Source organism: Cervus canadensis, chromosome 4 (genome assembly GCF_019320065.1).
Source record: "Cervus canadensis isolate Bull #8, Minnesota chromosome 4, ASM1932006v1, whole genome shotgun sequence".
NCBI lineage: Eukaryota > Metazoa > Chordata > Mammalia > Artiodactyla > Cervidae > Cervus > Cervus canadensis.
The window spans coordinates 3,400,476-3,425,442 of record NC_057389.1 but is presented as its reverse complement, the minus strand read 5'-3'; the positions used below and the strand labels follow the sequence as shown (position 1 = coordinate 3,425,442).

General features: G+C 36.7%; 1 protein-coding gene across 7 annotated transcripts in view; it reads left to right on the top strand.

Moving 5' to 3' along the window:
• FER (FER tyrosine kinase) overlaps positions 1-24,967 on the top strand; it is a 447,462-nt gene that overhangs the window by 211,417 nt on the left and 211,078 nt on the right. For 6 of the 7 annotated variants that reach the window (XM_043464502.1, XM_043464503.1, XM_043464505.1 and 3 more), the window contains 2 exons: positions 2,938-3,141; positions 14,017-14,139. In XM_043464502.1, the coding sequence (XP_043320437.1) occupies positions 2,938-3,141; positions 14,017-14,139 (327 nt within the window). The remainder of the gene's footprint in view (positions 1-2,937; positions 3,142-14,016; positions 14,140-24,967) is intronic. The other variant, XR_006268870.1, reaches the window with a different exon arrangement.

The window sequence follows — 24,967 nt, the reverse complement described above, 5'->3', positions numbered from 1 at the left end:
GAAGTAAAAAGCTTCCTTTCACTTTTGACGTTATTAGGAAAGCTTTTGAAATGCTGGATTCCATTGCTGGCACGTCCTTCATTCTGTTACTATCAAGCTGGCAGAGCTGTATTAGAATTTAATTGAAGACACATTAATAAAAGTGCTTTTTTCCAGTGTTTCCTGGGAAATTCCTGAAAGACCTTGATAGACGCAGTCAGGGGCTATGTGCAGCCTTTTCCTGTGTGTGCCTGTCTCACATGTACACACACATATACCCATAGTGACTTCAGCCTGCATACCACGACGGTATTGTCTAGGGCCAGGAACAGCAGATGGCTAAGTTTTTCTTCCTACTCAAAAGACCTTATGAAACAAAAACTGAAGAATAATCCTTATGAAATAGCATTGTAAGTTCCTTCCCATTTATTTCTCTTTTTAAAACAAACAAACTTAGATGTTTCAGAATGATTTTTTCCCCCCAAATGTATTCCTCAGCTTCAAATCCTTAAATGAATTTCTGTGTTAGCTGAGCTTTTGTATTTCAAATGCCCTTCTGACTTAAATGAATTCCCCAGGCTCTTTGTTGTCCAAGCTCTAACTAAATCAACCTTTCGGAGGATAGGTTGATAGGAGAGGAAATCAAGCACATGATATCCTTGTTTGTAATGCTTTTCTATTATGTAGGCCTTTGTAAATAGAGATAGTAATAAAAACAAGGGTTTTTCTTTGCCTAGAAGTGACACTGATTTTCTTACTATGATTCCTTTCATTATAAAAAATCAATAAAACACTCATCATCGGTGAGACTTGAAAATATTTCTATAACAGTAAAAATTTTAGTGTTTTCTATATTGAAATCCATTGTGACAAAATTTTAGAGAAGAAATAATTAATCATTCTGACCACCTACTTTAAGAATTATAAACTGTTAGTATCAGTATACACAAAAATTAATTTTATATGGATTATGCATTTATTTTTAAAAATAATTATTTTTATCTCATAGTTGTGGCTAGTTTTTTTATATAATTCAATTATAAACCCATTTTGGGAATACAATTTAAATTGTTTTGAAAGTAAAGTATTTGTCATTATTAGTACTAAAAAAAGAAGGCTTATTCAGCTTATAAACAATTTCCATATACAGATGCATCATAATATGTATTTAAAGAATTAATATAGTGGCAGGGCTTCTGTGGTGGCTCAGATGGTAAAGAATCTGACTGCAATGCGTAAGACCTGGGTTCAATCCCTGGGTTGGGAAGATCCCCTGGAGAAGGAAATAGCAACCCACTCCAGCGTTCTTGCCTGGAGAGTTCCATGGACAGAGGAGCCTAGTGGGCTACAGTCCATGGGGTCACAAAGAGTTGGACACGACTGAGCCACTAACATTCACACTCACATAGTGGTAGAAGTAGAAACCAAACTGTGTACTCTTCTTTGAATTCTGTTTTGGATTTCTCAGTTTTTAAAGTCGGTAGGATAGGCTTTGGCTAATATAAAATGGAACTTTGACCAGTAAGTTTTAGGCCTCTTCAAGTGATACAACTTGAGGGCTTCCCTCATAGCTCAGTCAGGAAAGAATCTGCCTGCAGTGCAGGAGACCTGGGTTTGATTCCTGGGTTGCGAAGATCCCCTGGAGAAGGAAATGGCAATCCACTCCAGTACTTTGGCCACCTGATGCAAAGAACTGACTCATTTGAAAAGACCCTGATGCTGGGAAAGATTGAAGGCAGGAGGAGAAGGGGACAACAGAAGATGAGATGGTTGGATGGCATCACTGACTCAATGGACATGAGTTTGAGCAAGCTCCGGGAGTTGGTGGTGGACAGGGAGGCCTGGTGTGCTGCAGTCCATGGGGTCGCAAAGAGTCGGACGCGACTGAGCGACTGAACTGAACTGAACTGATTCTTGCCTGGAGAATCCCATGGACTGAGCCACTTGGTGGGCCACAGTCCATGGGGTCGCAAGAGCCGGACGCGACTGAGCGAGTAAACCGCCAAGTGATAGAGCGTGCGGGCCCTCTTCAGACTAGTTCTCGTTTCCCAGGAAGGCACCCGTGCCTCACCTGTGGAGAATTCTTACGACCTGGGCAGTCTGGTTTCTGTGGGTGTTAAATATAAACGAACAAACAACTTTTTCCTTGTAACCGGAAGATGTATGTTTTCATCTGTTATTAATTAGAAACATTTCAAGGAAACATAACCAGCTCTTGAGTTGTCTCTATTTGTTGTTAGCATTTGCCTCCTACGATAGCAGATAACCTGCTTCCCGCTGTGCTCATGGCTTATATGCCCCGTTGTTTCTGTCGTCTGTTAGTCATTGCACGCTGGTGGTTTCAGGGCTGCTGATTCAGCTGAGCCTGTGCCTGCCGTTGCTGGCTGGGATCAGGACCAGCCATGTGGCAGAGGTAACGGTTCAGGAAGTCAGAGGAGCAAGGGTGAGCAGGCGCAGCAACACGGCAGCCGCAGATGAGGCCTCAGTGTCCCTGGGGCCCCTGACGTGGGCAGCCCGTGAGATCAAGAGTTAATCCCATAGAAACATACAATTCAGCTTTTGATGCTTTAAAAATGAAGTTGTTTATGATAAGTTTCTCTGATAATACTCTCATTTCATCATAATTCTCTGAAGATTTTTAAATATATGTATTTGATGATAATGGTGACTAAGACTATAAGTGCTAACTCTAAATGCTAATATTGTGTGTACCTATATCTGGTAGAAAAAACAAATAATCTTGCAGTATTTAAGGATCTGTATTAAGCTTCAGCATCAGTGCTCCAGGGGGTATTAAAAAATTATGAACATTTCAGATTTTTCAGATGACTTTTAATTGGTCAGTTAAAGGGAGGAACATAGGTAAGCAGTATTTATAATTGCTATCAGTTCTACCAGAAAAAAATTGCTGTCTTCTCTAATTTAATGTTTTTTTTTTTTTTCCAATATTTGCTCAAGTTCTGTGATACGATCCCCGTACTTGAGAAACCTCTGGCAGAACAGGACTGGTACCATGGTGCGATTCCCAGAATAGAAGCGCAAGACCTGCTAAAGCAGCAAGGAGACTTCTTGGTGCGAGAGAGTCATGGGAAACCTGGTGAATATGTCCTTTCTGTATTTTCTGATGGACAGAGGAGACACTTTATCATACAGTATGTTGATGTACGTTTCCAATTTAGTTTATATGTATATTTTGATGTAGTTAATTGAGGCATACTTGTAATAAAATGATGAGTGATTTGTGGTAAATGCCTACAACAGTAACTTTAGCACTTAATTTTTTTAAAAAAATTCCTTAAATCCAGTGCTCCAAAATGCACTGAAATGTTCATCTTTTGAAGGAAATATGCATTTAAAAATATTAAGTTAAAAATAGTTACAATATGCATTAAATTTAAGTGCATTAATATTTAATATTTTAAGTTAACTTTGTTTATGATCCTTTAAATTAAAAATGAAATATGTGATTATTAGTTTTTTCTAGAGAAAATTATGATTTTTATGCTCTTGATATTGGCCCTTGAAATTGCACAAAAGTGTTGCCACAGGATTTTTAAGAAATATTTTATTAAATAATAATAATGAAATACCTTAATGAATGAGACAGTGGTAGTTGAATTGGTTTTATGATTCATTGAGGATTAAGAGTTTTTTTTTTCCCATTTAAGTATAAGCTTTTATTTGTTGGTGTTAATGAACAGTAAATGGAAATAATTAGAAAGAATTTTAAAAGGGATCAAGTCACATTGCTGGTTATATTGATTTATTTATTGAAGTTTAAGAATTGTAAGCTGCTTCCTTTTTTGTTGCATTCTTTATTAAGCACTAAACAGATGAAGAGTGATTTCAAAATTCTTTAACTTTATCCATTGAGAAATTTTAAACTTTTTGGCATAGGAAGGAATTAATGCTTCTGTTTGACATTTTTTAACCACATCATTTCAAACAGCATGCATTTTCAAGCTGGCTGCCTGTAGGGTTTCAGCAAACGTCCAGGCACTGTAGTGACACTCAGCACTTAAAGAAGAGTGGGCCATTGTCATTAGAGGAATTTCAGAGGCTTTAGGAGCATGTATGTTCAAGTTCATACATAGTTCATATACATATAAGTTCATCTAATGATAATATGTTACATTTTATCTATGTGTTACATAGATATAATTCTGACGTGAAACTCACGTATCATAAAAATAACCATTTAAAAGCGACCTTTAGTATAGTCACATCTAAGAATTATATTTAAAGGAAAATAGATGCTGTTTAGATGGGTTAAGATAAGTTTTTTAAAGTGTATATTATGTTAATTTTGCATAGTATTCAGATCTCAACTTGATGATTATAATTGCCTACTCTCATACATCAAGCTTACTCTTTCTAATAGTATGTCATTCCTTATTTCCTTGGCAAACTGTTTTATAATTTGCATCTACCTTTAAATTATGGATGTGTTGATAGATACCCTTCCTTATTACAACCTGTGACCATGTTGGCAATATTTGTAAAATGGTGTGAGAATTTAGAAAGAAAGAGGGTAGGTTAAGTATGAACTAACTACAACTTATATGAATGTTTCCTTCTATTTTCTAAGCTCTAAAAGTTACTATTTGAAATGTTTCATATGTTAAGACTGAAATATATCTGGTATTACCTATTATAGTTTAAAATGTAACCACAGGAATTTAAATTAGGTTTTTTTAGAAACAAAATGGAAAGGGTCCACTTGGAAATTATCACTTGTCTTTAATATTTCCATTTTGTTTTAAGTAACTAAAATGAACAGCATTATATATTCTAAAAATGAGACATTGTTACAAGTTTACATTTAAAGATTTTATTTGGCTTCCTCTGACATTGAAATTTTGCAGAGATCTCTGTTAAATAAGAGAGTCTATGTTTCTGTAAATGCCTCCAGTTTTCCACTGCCTAATTTTATTTAATTTGTCCTCCTCATATAATGTTGAGTTCTTTAGTCATAAGAGTTTTGAGGTGAAATAGACTACTGGGAGAAGTTTTTATTCTTTTTCTTTTTATGTAGGTGATTCTTACTTGGTCTAAAATTATTCCATTTCCTTCCTCATATACCTGTTGTCTGGAAGGGGTTTATAAATGGGGGAAGTCATTACCAGATATTTAATATATTGCCTATTGGAATACTCTGATCAATGACTTTATAATCCATTACTGGATTATAAAAGCTGTATATAAGTGAGGGGACAGGTGCCCTCAGAGAGGAAAATATAAAGATATATAGGATTTTAGAAAATGGAAAAAATGTCAAGTAGTAGACCAATGGAAACTTGGGTTTCAAGCCCAGATATGTACTTGATAAGCTCTGTGGTTTGGGGTGTATTGGGGGTAATAGCAGATACAGTGACTATGAGAGTCAGGGAGTGAATATATTCTTATTAAGTGCTGTGCAGATCATTAGGCATTTTTACCATTGTTTGAACACTTTATTTGAGAAAACATACAGATGTACTTTGTATGGAATATCAGTGTAATTGGAAAAGTTAATTTAGAAGTTTAAGTATTATTTTAGAAATTATATATTTAAGTTTAAGGCATTCATTGATCACAAATAATGTTATTTTTAGTAACATTGTCTCTGCCAACTAGAGTCTAGTTTGGCAGTTAGTTTGAAGCTTTATTTTTGTATGCCTGTCAGTTATTTTACAACATGATGTGAAACTGTGTGCTGTGAACAGTATGGCTAACCTAGATGGATGCAATACTTTCAATTTTTACCTTTCTTACTGTGCTAGCAGGGAACGTCTGTGGTTTTAGCTAGTTCAAGCAGGAGCGACTTTACTTTTTATTGGATGTTAATATATTAAGCATCTGAATGCTTAATATATCTAAGTATCTGATAAGTATCTGAATATCTAAGTATCTGAGTATCTAAGTATCTGAATCTCAGTTTAATTCTAGTGTTACGTACTGACCTATTCCATAGTTATTAACCTGTCTATGGTGCTTAATGTAAAGTCACAGTTAGAGTTTGTACCTAAAACTATTTATCTTGTGTCATAAATATTGGTAGATTTTCACAGATTCAAATAGCATTGTTACATTTGATATGTTAATTTATAATCAAATCCTTGCTTTTGTATAAGATAAATATATCTTATATTTAAATGATAAAAAAAGATAAAATATATATTTTGTATAAAAATATGTGATAAAGTATATCAGAGAAAACTTTTATGCTATTATTAATAAGAAAGTACCGATTCATATTTCTCTGGTTTATTTATCTGACACATTTGCTTAAAAACACATTTTGGTAAATTATGTTATTCAGGTTGGCAGGGTAAGAAGTATCTATGTTGGCAAGGTAGGAAGCTGAAATTAAAAATATATGGCCTACTGCTTGGTGAGCTTAATACCTGGTAGGTGAGACACTAGTAGAATTTATGAACAGAGAAACATTAAAGATGCAGAATTAGGGATGACTGAACCAAACATTTGAACTAGCATCTGATGATGAACTGAAAAATAGCAACATAATAAATATTTTAAAATAAAACTTGGGGGAAAGTCCTCTGTGTAATTGCATATCATCATTTTTTGTTTCTTCGTTCATTTTAATCAAGAAGTACTAGTTGGAGCAAGTATTCTGTAGGACCCTGGAATGTGGGCCAATCAAACAAAAATAACACACAAGTGGAGGCTGTGAGTAGTAACCATGTGAAATTAGGTATCTCAGCATGTTATATCATCAGATCATTCAACAGGTACTTATTGGACGTCTATCATGTGCCAAGTTCCGCTCTGAACTGATGGACTCATCTCTGAATGTACCAGACAGCTTTGCTTTGTTATGTTGCCACAGTCTCTAGCCTCTTTGAGCTACCCTTTAAGTCCATACTGTGGGTCTTCAGAATAGACTAAGTGAAAGTAAATACAGATCCACAGTTTGTTTGGATGACAGTCAATTCAAGTTTGTAGCCTTGTCCTTGTACACTTAAGATTCTTTTTTTTTTTCCATTTATTTTTATTAGTTGGAGGCTAATTACAATATTGTAGTGGTTTTTGTCATACATTGACATGAATACACTTAAGATTCTTTTAACTGTTTCACTACCCAGCCATTCAAGGATTCAAGAGAAGGCAATACATACCTTGAAGTCAAAATGAAACCATCGTGAGATACCATTTTCTGTGCCCCAGGCACACAAATAGGGACTGAGGAGACTTCCTTCTTAACAATAAAACAAAGCCATTCCAAACCCTGATTATTTAATTTCCAGGAAATACTAATTGAGTGCTTTTAAGGCCCAGACACATTATGATGAAGCTTACATAGTGGGGAGGATTCATGGTCATTTGTAAATCGCATACAATATATGTATTTATAAACCATAGTAAACGCTATAAAGATATACAGCGCTATGAAAGCTTTTAATTGGGAAACTTAAGGAAGTTAACGTTTGAGACAACGCCTGAGGAATTAATAAAAACGTTAACTAGGAAGTGCCTGCCAGGGTTATTTTAGCATCGCTCCTCGGGCTCCCCACAGCCTTTCCTGCTTACTGCTCTAGCTGGTAATGTGTCACAACTAGTCACTGTGCTGTTTTTATTTGAGAAAACTGAAATTTATGTTTTACGTTTTTAGATTTGGGTATTACCCCAGAAAGGAGTGTTTTAACATTTTGCTTTTATTCAGCTTATTCATCTTGGCCTCTTTTCAGAAATGATTTTCCGTCTTTCCTTTTTATTTTTTTCTGAAGCATGCTTATCCTCAATTTTTTTTTCAGGTCTCCTCAGGCATAATATTTCAAATTAACATTTATTGAATCCCCTGCTCATTTTTATGTGCTTATGCTGTTCTGTCTGACTTTCTTGCATAATAATAGTCTTCTGAAATATGTGTAGCAACAAAATCTGATTCTGCTTTTTATGTGTTTTTCATCAGTATGCATGACTGATTCTTAAGTTGCACAGTGATAAATCAGGAATGAATTCTGGATATTGTGAATGTTTTAAAAACAAAAGTAATGCATACTCTTAGTGAAAATTCAGAAATATGTATCATGGAATGTGTGCTTCACAGTAACGCCCCCTTATAGATTCAGGGAATATTCTTTGAGATTTTAAAAAATATCTAATTGTATGTATCTATGTAATTCTTATTTTACAAAATTGAGTCATAGCATATTTTTATTTATACTTATTTTTTAATGATGTATTACTTGATTTTTTAAAAATATAATACAAATGACAATACAGTTTTGTCAGAATTTGTGGAAATTTATTCTCTACTACTGTTTTTATTGCTTCTTTTGAAATTCACATAGAGATCATTAGTAGCTCCAAAAAGAAATCTCTTATTTAAAAATGAATATGAATTCTCTCAGTCACATTATCATTAAAGCCATATTAATAGTCACATTATTATTAAAGTAGAGAAACTTTAAAAAGAGGCCATCTATATGTGAACCCAACCTCTTAGCTGAATTATAATACATTTACGCCAGATTTGTACCAGGTCAAATGTAATATTTGGAATTTTGAGTGTATCAAGAAACAAATCTTCAACAGTTTTTGAATGTACTTTTCTGTTTTTTTAAATAGAAGTGTAAATTGTCTTCCAATATTACATTTGTTTCAGGTGTACATCATAGTGATTTGATATTTTTATACACTACAAAATGATCACCATGATAAGTCTAGTTATGATCTGTCACCATAAAGTTATTACAATCTATTGACTGTATTGCCTGTGCTATGCGGATTGTCCTAGGACTTCTTTGTTGTATAGCTAGAAATTTGTACCTCTTCATCTCCCTTACCTGTTTGTTTCATCCTTCTACCCTCTTCCCATTTGGCAAAGACCACTTTGTTCTCTGTATCTATGAGTCTGTTTCTGCTTTGTCATTTTTGGTTTTTAGATTCCATATATAATATTTGTCTTTCTCTGACTTATTTCACGTAGCATGAAACCCTCTAGGCCCATCCATGTTGTCACAAATGGTGCGGTTTTATTCTTCTTTATATCCAGTTAATATTCCAACATGTGTGTGCATGCGTATCTTCTTTCTTATCCATTCATCTGTTGATGGATGCTTAGGTTGATTTGATATCTTGGCTATTGTAAATAATGCTTTAATAAACATAGCGATGCACATATCTTTTCTAAGTAGTGTTTTTATTTTCTTCAGAAAAATACCACATTGTGGAATTGCTGGATCATATTATACTTCTTCCCAGGTGGCACTAGTGGTAAAGAAACCACCTACCAATGCAGGAGACATAAGAGACAAGGGTCTGATCCCAGGGTCAGGAAGATCCTCTGGAGGAGGAAATAGCAACCCACTCCAGTGTTCTTGCCTGGAGAACCCCATGGACAGAGGAGCCTGGCAGACTGTAGTCCATGGGGTCACACAGAGTCAGACATTCCTGAGCACACGTGTACTGTAGTTCTAGTTTTAGTCTCTTGAGGAAGTGGTGTACTGTTTCTATAGTGAGTGCACCAGTTTACATTCCCATCGACAGCGCATGAGGGTTCTGTGAATGTGCTGTTCTTCCCCATAGTTGCTTAGACGGACTGTGTGAGCAACCGGCCTTGGCATTACTTTTAGATTCTTTTTTTTTTTTTTTTTTTTAATTTTTAGATTCTTTATCTTCTTCTTTAAGCAAGGGAGTTAATTGGTTTTGCACTGTGTTAACATCAGGACGTCCCTGATGTCAGAAGGATGGCTTTAAACAGATAATTGCCAGGAATCAGTTTCTCCTTTCAGCCCATAAAGGAGGTACTGCTGCTTGGGTTACTCTCTGTATTACTCCGTCATGATTACTGTGTCAGGGGCAGAAAGCTACCTTTAGATTAAAAACTAGATATGTGCTTTAGAATGGGAGGCTGAGAATTCCCATTATTGTTTTCACTATTTCTCTAGTTATAAGACATATATTAGAAATTTATACAAAGTCTTACGACACTAGTGGCTAATTTGAAATTTTGTTTTCTCTGGCAGCTTCATCTCATTATTACATTTTATTAAACATTCTCCTGTCTGACCACATCCAGTTCACCTTGACTCATGGACCTAATATTCCAGGTTTCTATGAAATATTGTTCTTTACAGCATCGGACTTTACTTTCACCACCAGATACTTCCACAACTGACCGTCGTTCCTGCTTTGGCCCAGTCACTTGGTTCTTTCTGGAGCTTTTAGTAATTGCCCTCTGCTCTTCCCCAGCACATTGGACACCTTCCAACTTGGGGGGCTCATCTTCTTGTGTCATATCTTTACTGAACATTGACGTCTTAGGAATCAGTGAACTAAAATGAATGGGAATGAGCAAATTTAATTCAGATGACCATTGTGGGCAGGAATTCCATAGAAGAAATGGAGAAGCCCTCATAGTAAACAAGAGTCTAAAATGCAGTATCTAGGTGCAAACTCAGAAACAACAGAATGATCTCAGTTTGTTTCCAAGTCAAACAATCCAACATCATAGTAGTCAAAGTCCCCAACCACTGATGCCAAAGAAGCTGAAGTTGACCAGTTCTACAAAGACCTACAGACCTTGTAGAACTAACCAAAAAAAAAAGATATCCTTTTCATCATAGGGGACTGGAATCCACAAGTAGGAAGTCAAGAAATACCTGGAGTAACAGGCAAGTTTGGCCTTGGAGTACAAGATGAAGCAGGGCAAAGGTTAACAGAGTTTTGCCAAGAGAACGCACTGGTCATGGCAAACACCCTCTTTCAACAACACTGGAGACAACTCTACACATGGTCATCACCAGATGGTCAATATGGAAATCAGGATGATTTTATTCTTTGCAGCTGAAGATAGAGAAGCTCCATACAGCAGCAAAAACGAGACTGGGAGCTAACTGTGGCTCAGATCATGAACTCCTTATTGCCAAATTCAGATTAAAATTGAAGAAAGTAGGGACAACCAGTAGACCATTCAGGTATGACCTAAATCAAATCCCTTACAATTATAGATTGGAAGTGACAAATAGATTCAAGGGGTTAGACCTGATAGATAGAGTGCCTGATGAACTATGGATGGAGGCTCATGACATTGTACAGGAGGCAGTGATCAAGACCATCCTCAAAAAAAAGAAATGCAAAAAGGCAAAATGGTTGTCTGAGGAGGGCTTAAAAATAGCTGTGAAAAGAAGAGAAGCAAAAGGCAAAGGGGAAGAGGAGAGATACAACCATTTGAATGCAGAGTTCCAAAGAATAACAAGGAGATAAGAAAGCCTTCCTCAGTGATCAGTGCAAAGAAATAGAGGAAAACAATAGAATGGGAAAGACTAGAGATTTTTTCAAGAAAATTAGAGATACCAAGGGAATATTTCATGCAAAGATGGGCTCAATAAAGGGCAGAAATGGTATGGACCTAACAGAAGCAGAAGATATTAAGAAGAGGTGGCAAGAATACACAGAAGAACTACACAAGAAAGATCTTCACGACCCAGATAATCACAATGGCCAGATATCCTGGAATGAGAAGTCAAGTGGGCCTTAGGAAGTATCACTACGATCAAAGCTAGTGGAGGTGATGGAATTCCAGTTGAGCTATTTCAAATTCTGAAAGACGATGCTGTGAAAGTGCTGCACTCAATATGCCAGCAAATTTGGAAAACTCAGCAGTGCCCTCAGGACTGGAAAAGGTCAGTTTTCATTCCACTCCCAAAGAAAGGCAATGGCAAAGAATGCTCAAACTGTCACATAATTGCACTCATCTCACACGGTAGCAAAATAATGCTCAAAATTCTCCAAGCCAGGCTTCAACAGTACATGAACTGTGAACTTCCAGATGTTCAAGCTGGTTTTAGAAAAGGCAGAGATCAGATTGATCAGAGATCAAATTGCCAACATCCATTGGATCATTGAAAAAGCAAGAGAGTTTCAGAAAAACATTTATTTCTGCTTTATTGATTATGCCAAAGCCTTTCACTGTGTGGATCACCACAAACTTTGGAAAACTCTTAAAGAGATGGGAATACCATACCACCTGACCTGCCTCTTGAGAAATCTGTATGCAGATCAGGAAGCAACAGTTAGAACTGGACATGGAACAACAGACTGGTTCCAAGTCGGGAAAGGAGTACGTCAAGGCTGTACATTGTCACCCTGCTTATTTAACTTATATGCAGAATACATCATGAGAAGCACTTATCTGGATGAAGCACAAGCTGGAATCAAGATTGCTGGGAGAAATATCAATAATCTGAGATATGCAGATGACACCACCCTTATGGCAGAAAGTGAAGAAGAACTAAAGAGCCTCTTGATGAAAGTGAAAGAGGGGAGTGAAAAAGTTGGCTTAAAGCTCAACATCCAGAAAACTAAAATCATGGCATCTGATCCCATCACTTCGTGTCAGATAGCTGGGGATCCAGTGACAGACTTTATTTTGGGGGCTCTAAAATCACTGCAGATGGTTACTGCAGCTATGAAATTAAAAAACACTTGCTCCATGGTAGAAAAGTCATGGCCAACTTGGACAGCATATTAAAAAGCAGAGACATTACTTTGCCAACAAAAGTCTGTCTAGTCAAAGCTATGGTTTTTCCAGTGGTCATGTATGGATGTGAGACTTGGACTATAAAGAGAGCTCAGCATGGAAGAATTGATGCATTTGAACTGTGGTGTTGGAGAAGACTCTTGAGAGTCCCTTGGACTGCAAGGAGATCCAACCAGTCCATCCTAAAGGAAATCACTGTTGAATATTCTTTGGAAGGACTGATGGTGAAGCTGAAGCTCCAGTACTTTGGCCACCTGATGCGAAGAACTGACTCCTTCGAAAAGACCCTGATGCTGGGAAAAGTTAAAGGCGGGAGAAGAGGATGACAGAGGATGAGATGGTTGGATGGCATCACCAACTCAATGGACACAAGTTTGAGTAAAGTCTGGTAGTTGGTGATGGGCAGGGAGGCCTGGCGTGCTGCAGTTCACGGGGTCGCAAAGAGTCAGACACAACTCAGCAGCTGAACTGACTGAATTTTATATTGTACAAATGGTGTCTGAGTTTTTTTATCCTTTAACTGGAAAAATTCCTTCCTGTAATGTAAATAATACCCAAATTTGGAGAGTTCTGAAATTTCTTGTTTCTTACCATAGGATTTTTTTTAAAATGGAACACGTTTTTATCCATATTTATGCATGTCTACATGTGAGCTCTTTGTGAATAATCAGATGGGAGCCTTTGTTACATGACACTGTATCGTAATGCTCCTTTCATTCAAAAATAGACCCAATAAGATATTTTTTCTTTGCTAAATTTATTGCCATCAGTTCATTCATAAGATTACCAACAGATGTGCGTTTTTGAAGACAGAGGAAAGAGGTCTCGACAGAGTTTGGGAAAATGCTACTAACTTGATGTGTTGAAATCACAAGTGCGAGGTGTGATTATGCTGATATGTACAGATTTGTCTCTGCTGCATTTTCTCTGTCAGGTGTATGTGAAAGACTGTATGGCTTTCTTTTTTTCTTTTTTGACTGTGTGGTTTTATGACAGAATAATACGTCAATAACCCAAGTACAGAAAAATCAACTCATACTGTATTGGTGAAAGGGAAATAAATGTTCATCAGAGGTATCCTTAAAATATTATTATATTGGATATATTTCCGCAGACTTTTGACATTATTTTTGATCTTGAAAGCTTTATCAAATGAAACACATATGCAAACATGCGTACACATATTTCTTGTTCCTTAAATGTATCCTGTGTTTTATTTCCTTTGGTTATTATTTTAGCAAAATGCATTCCAGGTCTGTAAATTTTTCTTTTCTTCTGTTTTTTTTTCTTTTTTAACAATCTGAATTACATTTAATCATTTATGAAAATTAGTGTCTTGATGTAAAGGTTAGTTTTTAGCATGTTGCAATATCATTTATCTTTATTTTTACTGTCTTAACCATTTTTAAGTGTATTATAATTCAGTAGTGTTAAGTATTTTCACATGGTTGTACAATAGATTTTCTTAAATGCAACTTTAGTGATGAATTGTAGTGTTGCTTAAGCAATGTCTTCATGATTATTCTACTTTATTTTTCTTTCTCTAGAATATGTATCGTTTTGAAGGCACTGGGTTTTCAAATATTCCTCAACTTATAGACCATCACTATACAACAAAACAGGTCATCACTAAGAAGTCAGGTGTAATTCTGCTGAATCCTATTCCTAAGGTAGGTGCTTACATTCAGTTTTTTTTTAACAAAAGAAAAAAGAAAAGACTGCTTCGTGAATTATGTCCCACACTAAATAAAGTTCTTAGGTTATTTATAAGTTTGGAAACAAATATAGTTAAAGCATGGCATTTCCTTGGTTTTACTTAGATGGCAGATGGGTTGTCTTTTTATTCAGTGTTTGCAGGTTACAAATGGCCTGTCTTTTTTCTTTTTCCTTTCCAGTGTTTCTTGAAAGACTTGAGGCTTTCCTTCACACTGTAAGGTTCAAACTTTAAAAGGTTTAGTTTATAAAAGATTCCCAGATGTAGATGTCAAAGAAAATGTCCAGCAATTAAAAGTTAATTAGAATTTTACTTTTTGATGTTAAGTGTATGATATATTGTAAGACACTGGAATTTTTTTTTTTTTTTTTTTGACACTGGAATTTTTAAAAGCTCTGTTACTCTTCTCAAGGGCAGTAAGTCATAGCTTCACTATAGAGTCAGGTAGCTGGGTGAGAGATTGTTCTAGGTCATGGTTACCTCTAAGATCTATCACAGAGCAGATTGCATTTATGTGCTTTAAGCGATCTGTGAGGTAGTCAGTGGGTTGAGGAAGGCTTGTGTTTTTAAGGTGAAGCCTGGACTGGGGGGAACAGTGGAGCCAGCCTAGCTTCTGAGCAGTTTTAATGGTCCAGGAATTGATTCGGGGTCAACAGGAGCCCTTTTCCTTAGGGGGCCACCTCATATGAAGAACAGTGTAGAAATAGGGAAGTCCTAAAACCTGGGAGGTTAATATTTGCTGATTTGAAGTTTACATATCCAGGGAAGACTTGTAATATGAAGCAAGTGTTATTCCCAAGAATGCTAGCATGTAATCTAAATTCACCTAAAATTTTAAAAATTTAAAAAACGGTTGTTATATTTCCCTTTGTTAGCCTGGCATATAGTGCCTGTGTTTGTACTTATATTATATATATCTCACTCACTCTTTAGTTTAACATTCCACTCACAGAAGATTTTAAAGTCAGTTGCTAAACATTAATTTGATGGCTAAAGAGTTGTCCTTTTTGCATAATTTTCTAGAATTATGAGTTTGACCCATTCTTTGTTAGTGTTTTTCCATTCACTTTTGTAAAACCCTATAAAAATTCTCCTTTAGTCTGGAACAGGTTGTCATATTTTTTCTCTAGTTAAAAAAGGTCTATTAAATGTTTCATCTTTCATCGATGAGATGAAAGACATTGATAACTGCTGTCTGTTCTCATGGCTTTATTTACTATTAATACATCAGTGACTTGCAAATTTATGTTTCCAGCTCAGATATATATCTTTCCCAAATCTAAAATTTTTCTACTTTTCACCTAAAACTGAATTTATCACATTTAACTACAAACTTTGTTCTTCCTTTATAGTAAGTGGTATCACCAAACACCCGGCTGCTCAGACCATAAACCCAGGGGCCTCTGACAGCTCCCACCACTGCCTTGCTCTAGCCCTTTGAGTGGCAGGAGCTTTGTGTCCTTAACTGCACATGTGAAAGTGTGAACTCAGCTCCAGTGCATCCCAATATAAAGTAAAGGTCAGTGCGGTGAAGATACCGCATTTGGACCATGTTAGGTTAATGAGATATACTTGGATTTTCAGAGATACTGATATTGTCAGATGATTTTGACTCATTTCATAAGCCAACCTAGTGTTTGCATTGTCTACTTGCTTAGCCAAGTCTAAATTGAGAGATCAAAGCCCTAAAAGAGGCACGCAAAAAAATGCTTATCTGGCCTTGGGTAGGAATATATAAGTAAAGCTGTGTATCCCTCATAATATGAAATATTCCATGAAATGATCCTGGAGAAATGGAGTAGATTCTCTGGACTGTTACATGGCCAATTATTCTCTTCCTCTCAAACTCCCAACTCTGGCTGTGGAGCCAATTATCCCAGCATTTTATAGCCTTAGTTATGAAAATAACTATACTGAAAGCTATAAAAGATTAAGGGGCTACATATGATTGTTTTATGAGGTAGAAATTTGCAGTTAATCTAGTTGACTGTTAACCTGATCTAAAGTACTGATATTTGAAATATGCAAGTTATTATCTCAATTTATGGTAAATATTATTATGCACTTGATTTAAAGAATCATATCACTCTTTTAAAAGAAAATCACAAAACAGGGTTATGAGAGCAGATAATTTTCAATCATGAGTGGGGAACAAATTGATATGGATTTTATTATGCTGGTCTTATCTGTTATGTATCTTCTTTTGGAAAGTTATTTGTTGTCTTATAAATGGAATCTCCTGATTTAATTTGTATAAGAAGTTAATGTCTTTGACCATATAATGTGCTATAAAACATCTAATCTCCATCTTGCCAGACTTCACTTTTAGCCTACATAAAGAATGCTATTTTGGTCTCAGTATAATTTCTGTTTATAGCACCTTACGCCTCTCTCCATTTGTTTCTCTCTCACTCATGAGAATATACGTGTGCATCATATGCCTGAGTAGAGGACACGGTGACCAGGGTAATTTCTCTCTTATTCCCAGAGGCACGCGAAACTAGACAGCCTGAGTTAGAGAAGTGAACTTTCTCATGATGATGAAGTGAACCGATGTTCCACCCACCCATCCCTCACTCTGCCCTGGCTGTCGTTTCCTCCTCTGCCTCCAAAGCCTGTGGGAAGGTATGGGGGTGAGGGAGGTGTCCCACAGGGGTTACTGATCATAGTCATCATCATCATATTAGCAGCACGGTGGGACGCACAGGGCCTGTTCTTTCCTCAGTGCAGACTCTGTTCAAATGTCACTTCATCAGGGAGGTCTTTTCTGACTACTGCGTGTGAAATAACACCTTACCCCCTTATGTCTCTCTCTCCTCCTCAGTTTCTCTCATTATTTTTACCTGCCATCATACTGTAGGATGTATTTTTGGTTGTCTATCTCCCAGAAGAGAAATGTAAGTCTCTGAGGGCCGGAATTGCATTTAGTAATCAGTGCCACCAGTGCCTAAAGCAGTGCTGGCCAGCATGTGCTCAGTTGCTCGGTCGTGTCTGACTCTTTCCGACCCCGTGGGCTGTAGGCCGCCAGGCTCCTCTGTGGGATTCTCCAGGCAAGAGTACTGGAGAGGGTTACCATTTCCTTCTCCAGCCAGCCAGTAGATGTTCAGTAATTAGCTGTTGAAGAATTGAATTCACTGAGCAACTGCTAGAAGCCAGGTGCTTCCAAGCTTCTTATATGCCTTAACTGTACATATTCCCATGAAATAAATATTGTTATTAACCCCATACAATTATGAATCAGAAACTGAAGCTTACAATGGTGAATCACTTGCACAAAACAACACAGCTGTCGGCAGAGTTGAGATATTCAACCCATCTTCTTAACTGCTATCTGTCTAGGCGGTAGAGCCTAAATTTCAGAGGCTGTAGGGAATAAAATGTTTATTTAATGGGACATGTGTGTGAGTTTAATGGAAAGGAAGTATCTTTGGTTGCACAAAACATTAAATTGGAAAAATCTTTACCACAGCAAAAACTATAGGTCTCTATAAAAAGAAAATTATTAGACAGTGATATTGGGAGACAGAGTTGGAATTTAAGGTATAGTAGAGGATGTTGTAAGATATAGGTAAGGAAGACATCTAGTTCACCTTTAACATTTGGAAGTCTGGCTTGTGAAGCTTAATATTTCTTTAGATTTAGCTCTATAAAAATTTTTTTCTTCCTGAATGGAAGTTAAAGTTCATGATTAAGTTCAGGCCAAGTTAGGCAGTGAGCCGTGAAGTTGAACCTTTAAGTAAATGACTTGCCTGCCAGCTTAAATCAAGTAATTGTGGCTTTTTAATCAGAATTTTGTGCAGTATGCCGGAATATTAGAAGCAGATTTTTGTGGCGAGAGTAAACCTGTGACTGAAATTAACATGTCGAGAGGTAACCGATTTCTGGTGATGGCTTCTCCGACAGACGCATGCCCACGAAGAGCAGAGGGGAGAGCGTGCTTTTCATTGAGGTGCTCCGTTCATTCTGTAAGGTTTCAGACCACTGGAGACTGTTCATTTTACCTTATACTTGAGTCACGTAGTTACTTCTTCTGATACTTACCAGACACCTTGTTTAAAAGGACATAACTCAAGAAAAGTCCATTTTTCTCTGTAGATTTTGGAAACTATAAAATACCATATACTTTTCTGTTCAAAAACTTTAACAGGACAAACAGAACAGAAGGCACATTTGGAAGATTTTAAATTGTGAAGGAAAAATTGTATTCATAGAGTATATAGTCTGTTAATAACACTCCAGTTCTATTATTTTATTAAATATTTTCAACAACTGTGAACTGAGGATTAGTATTATCCCCATTATTAAGTGAGGAAACTCAGAAATTATAATTAATCTAAACCACATTTCTCATAAATTTCAGAGTGGTAATGTGAAAATGATCCTGTTCTATTCATCATTTTTTACTACAACCCTAGCTAGCATAAGTTATCTTCTATAGTCTTTGTAACGTCAATAGTTAAAGAAGAAATTCTTTCTGTAGTTCAGTATTCTAGCAGTAGTATGTACCAGTGAACTTAACAGTTACGGTCCCATCTAGTGTGAAAATTAGTCTAACAAGAACTATAATAGCATGTGGTACTCAGGGAAATACAGATAATATCTGAATATTTACCCTTCATTTTGCATAGTTTGGAAAGTCAAATTAAGTTTGGATTTTGGGTTTGTTCCATTTAATGAAATAACATAACCTTGTCGTAGAATATATAACACATAGACTGACTTTCAGCTTTTTATCTCAAAATTTACCAGCAGGTATTGTGAGGAAGAGCAGTGTTGGACTCAAAAAATTAATAGACCTTGGCTGCTGCTGCTAAGTCGCTTCAGTCGTGTCCGACTCTGTGCGACCCCATAGACGGCAGCCCACCAGGCTCCCCCATCCCTGGGATTCTCCAGGCAAGAACACTGGAGTGGGTTGCCATTTCCTTCTCCAATGCATGAAAGTGAAAAGTGAAAGTGAAGTCGCTCAGTCGTGTCCGACTCTTTGCGACCCCATGGACTGCAGCCTACCAGGCTCCTCCATCCATGGGATTTTCCAGGCAAGAGTACTGGAGTGGGGTGCCATTTCCTTCTCCAATAGACCTTGGAGGCCACTAATGATTCTTATGTGATGTCTCAAAAGAATTTCATGCATGTGTCTACCTCAGACTTTCTTAAATATCATATTTTTAGTCTGAGGAGCAAGATTTTTTGGTAGATAAGAATATTCTTTTTATCTACCATATAAATAGATGGAAGGGTGATAAAATAGTCAGATGGGGGCTGAGAGATTAAAAGAAACGTATTAAAGTTTTTTTTAATGTAGATTAAAGGATAGGATTTGGTGTTTACAGCACAAACGTTGCCTGGAGTGTATCATTTCATCATTTAAAAATATTTACAAAATCTGTGCATGTGGACCCTGGGAAAGGGAAGATGTTAGCCGCTCAGTCGTGTCTGACTCTTTGCGACCCCCTGGACTGTAGCATGCCAGACTCCTTTATCCATGGAATTGTCCAGGCAAGAATACTGGAGTGAGTAGCTGTTCCTTTCTCCAGGAGATCTTCCTGATCCAGAGATGGAACCCAGGGCTCCTGCACTGCAGGTGGATTCTTTGCTGTCTGAACCACTAGAGCAGCCCAAGAAGCAAGTAGAGATGCACACAGAAAAAGTATAGAAGGGTTTCTAGTATGCACATGCTTACATAACAACATTTTGTCCCTGCTACCTGTGGAAACCATAGAACAATAACAACAAAAAAGTGTAAAAAAAGTAAAGCAAAAAGTATAAACTGCATTTTTCACGAAACTAGGAGCTATATATTATCCACAGACTTAAAAAAGTACATGTTTAGGTAGCCAAAAGCTCCTTAGCTTAGGCGAAAGTTGTATAGCACAAAGGTAAGAAAAGAGATGATAAAAAAAAAAAAAAAAAAGAAAAGAGATGATCAAAGAACCAAGTTGCTCTAGGTCTTATTAAGCTCTAGCAGAAATACCTGTTCAAAGGAAAGAACTCTCAATTTCTGTATTCTTTGCTTGCATCAATGAATTCAAGACGTGGGGAAAATAAAATTTTTCATATAGCTAAGTCATGCAGACAAAACTGCACTTGGAGGAAAATTCAGTACCTTAAAAAGTTAACACTGATAAAACAAAAAGAATGAAATAAATGAGTTAAACATCTAATTCAAAAAATTGAGAGGAAAAAACACCACAATTAAAAGGAAAGCAAAAGAAAAGAATTAAGAAAGGTAAAAGCATAAAGGAATAAGTTAAAACAAAATATAAAAATAAAAAACTATATATATATAATAACTGCTTTTTACAAGATCAAAAGAAAATTAAAATACTTGCTAATTTATTCAAGAAAACACATACCACATGGGGGGTTAATATCTAATATGTAAAGAACCTCTAGAAATGAATGCTGCCCTGGTGGCTGAGATGGTAAAGAGTCCGCCTGCAATGCAAGAGACCTGGGTTTGATTCCTAGATTGGGAAGATCCCTTGGAGAAGGGCGTGGCAACCCACTCCAGTATTCTTTTCTGGAGAATTCCATGGACAGAGAAGCCTGGCGGGTTACAGTCTATCAGAAAAAGACAATCAAAAAGTAAAATTAGCAATGGGCATGAATGGATAGTTCAAAAAATGAAAATACAAATGGCTTTTAAAATATGACAGATGATTATATTACTCGGAATAAAGGAGTATTAAAACTAGAATGAGATGTCATGTTTTTACCTGGCAGATTGGCATAAACTCAGTTTGATAATTTACTTTCTTGGGAAAGATGTACAGATAAAAACCCTTAGATAATTTGGAGATGGGGATATAAATTAGAAAAACCTCTCTTGGGCTTCCCTGTTGGCTCAGACGGTAAAGAATCCGCCTGCAATGTGGAAGACCTGGGTTTGATCCCTGTGTTGAGACGATCCCCTGGAGAAGGGAAAGGCTACCCACTCCAGTATTCTTGCCTGGAAAATCCTCATGGACAGAGGAGCCTGGTTGGCTACAGCCGATGGGGTCCCAAAGAGTTGGACATTGCTGAGCGCACACATTGTAGAAGGCAATGTAGCACAATCTATAAAAATTATAAAATGTATCTGACTTTGGCTTAGCAATATGACTTCTGCAACTTATCCTTTAGTTATGTATGTGTATGTATGAAATGATATCAGTATAAGGTTATTCACCTCAGCATTTATAATATCAGGAAATTGGAAATAATTCAAATGTTCTTTAATAGGAGTCTGGTTAAATCAATTACTGTACCCCATCCAGTGTAATACCGTGAATGAAAAAGCATCTATATACTGGTTGGAGAGAGTTCCAAGATACAGAAGCAGTGTTTCTAAAACTAATTTTTCCCATAATGCATAGAAATTGCACATTATATTGAGACCCAGGACATACTGAGTTGGAAATGTTGGTATGGATGTGTGTTCATAATTGAGAGATTTTATGAAACTTTTTATATTTCTTAATGTGATGCATTCTATTAAGAATGCATCCAAAAAGTCAACATCCAAAAAGTTGATTTTTTGAATCTCAATTTGAAAAATATTTGTATAAAGGATTTTTAAAGTAACAATATGTGAATTTAGAAGAACATACAGCCTAGGAATGATTCACAGAGAAATGTGGGCTTGAAGTAGGTCTCGAGGATAGGCCAAAAGACTAAGGAAATTGTTTGGGGTTACGGTAAGGGACTGGAGGAGGGCGTGGCAACCCACTCCAGGATTCTTGCCTGGAGCACCCTGTGGACAGAAGAGCCTGGTGGGCCACAGTCCATGAGGTCGCAAAGAGTCAAGCATGACTGAGCAACTGTCACTCATCCAGCCTGTTAAATTATTTATTGGCACATTTATAAAATCAATAAATCAATTTTGATTTTACTGTGCGTCACAAAGAACTTGTGTAGCCATATCCAAATTATATTTCAGTGAATAATGTCAAAATATATATAGAAAAAATATCAATACCAGGAAAAAATAATCAATAGTGGAAATTTAACAGCAGTAAATAAAATACAAAATGCAGTTTTGTTTTGTTATTAAATATAAAAACCCAGAGACTCTTGTTAGAGTAGTCTGCTAAAATCAAAGAATAAAAGAACTAGGTGAAATTTCAAGATTAGACAGTTCATCCCCTGTTATTTTACAAGTGAGGTAGTAATCTCTAAGGCAAGCGGCTCATGCTCAAAGTCACAGAATAACTAAATGTTAAAGTCAGATTTCCAGATTCCTTTCAGTAAAAATATATTTCTTATTAAATTGCATGTTGTTGGTCTCATCATTGTACATTTTATTGGAAAGAACATATAGTTTAGCTTGTATCCAGCTCACAGAAAGGCTGGCATATGTAACCACAAATTTAAATTTTCAAAATAAGAATACATAAGCAAAACAACGGTTATAGTCCCTGGAAGAGCAAATATTTGAAACAGACATGATTAATGAAATTATTAACAGGATGGTCAATTGAGGAAGAATATTACTTGTTCACCAAATTATTACATGAAAGGATATAAAGAATTAACTTTATTTTTATTGATCTATTTTATTGTACACAGAGCATATCACCTAAGCTGTACAATAAAATTTTATCTTCATTTTATGAAATACCAACAATTAATTGTCTGTATTTGTTTAAAATAGTTAAGATTTACATATGCTATGCTACTTGCTCAAATCAAATATCTAGTAAATAATAGGTGATTTGAATGTGGTTTTGTCTAATTAGAAGTTTAATCTTAAATTGTTATAGTTGTTGATGCTTGAGATAAAATAACTTGAATTAAGAAAAGAGGATATTTTATATATTTTAATAAAATGTATGGTTTTTAACTAACAAGCAAAATGTAGTTTCTTAAAGACCTATAATAATTTCCGTGTTGAGCTTGAAATTTATCTATAAGTCATTGTAGAAAAAGTTAACTAGTGTCATGGTTAGAGAGGAGGAAGGATATTAATTTGTTTAAAGTAAAGTTTTACTACCAATAAGTTCTAAAGGAGATTTCTCCCTTGGGATTTTAGATGTAGCAATGTCCTTAAAAATGTTTCTGCAGAAGTTTAAGGACAGATTGCATAGATTGTTGCGTTTAGTGTCCTTTCATAATAGCCAAGGGCGTCGTATTAAGTTGTATTTTATACAATGCAATGAGACACATCCTGCACTGATGTTTTTTGTCTGTTTTCAGTTTCTGCTGAATAGAATAATGGAATTCTAGGGTCCAGATTTACAGTCAAAATAGTAACAAAGTTATCACTAAATGCAGTCGAAATTTAAACAAGTACCAGAATACCAAAAGATCACACATACGATATTTATAAATCTCTCTCTTAATTATATACCTGAACAATTTAAATTTAGCCAAGTTGGTAGAAGATCCACACACTGAGTGCAAAATATCTTAACATGGAATGAGGTATTGTTGAAGTGTTGTTTTCATTCATACTTTGCCCTTAATGGGGGGAAAAAAAAGAGCCCTCAATCTGTTGCCAATAATTGATCATTCAAAATTTTGTAAATTACCTTTTCTGGATAATTTAATGGAGGTTACCATGTCTTTTACTGTCTTACTTTTCAAATCTTGAACTTAGATACTGAGAATATATTTAATTGTTCTGAAACCCCAGAATACAATGGATTTAAGTTAGTGAGATCTGGAAAGCAAGGCAAGTCTGTACCAAGAAGAAGACAAAGGCATTCTGATGCAGAGTATTTTTTTTAATTGATTTATTTTAATTGGAGGATAATGACTTTGCAGTATTGTGATGGTCTTTGCCATGAATGGCATGAATCGGCCACAGGTGTACACTGTCCCCCTCCCACCTCCCTCCGCACCCCATCCCGCTGGGTTGTCCCAGAGCACCACCTTTGGGTGCCCTGCTTCTTGCATGGGACTTGCACTGGCCATCTCTTTCACATATGGTCATATACACATTTCAACGCTATTCCCGCAAATCACCCCACCCTCACCTTCTCCCACTGAGTCCAAAAGTCTGTTCTTTACATCCGTGTCTCAATGCAGCCTGTTCTTAACGTTGGGACTTGTCTGATCTCAAAGCTGTAGAGACGTGGTGGGCAGGGTAGGAGGGACGGATGAGAGGTGGTCAGGAGTGAGGGAGGTGAGCTGGTAAGGAGACAGGCAGAGAGAACAGACGGGCCTGCTCTGCCTCCGAGCCGGGTTAGTCTCTTGAGTCACATGCTCGCTTTTCCCTATAACCACCCTCTGCCTGTGCCCCTGGAGCCTGCAGCCCACAGAAACTTCTGAGGTGGAAAACCTCTGATGGCGGTCTGTCATTTCCACTTCACTGTTAGTCAGTTTTAGTTAATATATGTATTTACTATTCCGTCCATAACTGCTCCCTTATAAGCAAAATGAGGGCTTCCCTGGTGGCTCAGCTGGTAAAGAATCCGCCTGCAATGCAGGAGAGCGGGGTTCAATCCCTGGGTTGGGAAGATCCCCTGGAGAAGGGAAAGGCTGCCCACTCCAGGATTCTGGCCTGGAGAATCCCGTGGACTGTACCGTGCATGGGGTTGCAGAGTCGGACACGCCTGAGCAGCTCTCCCTTCCGTCCACCAGTCCATGAGCATGTCCTCCTCCTCCGGGTCTGCCCCCTGTGCAGAAGGCACGGCGCTCACGTGCCGTCCGCTGTCCCTGCCCATCTGCAGGGTGGTTTACTCACCCTTCATGTGCCTTACCCCATCTGATGCATCATTCACCAAATATCTGTTGTTCTTTTTGAGAAAATCTGGACACTTAATAAATGCTTGATAAATATTTGAAAAAGTCTTGTAACTTAA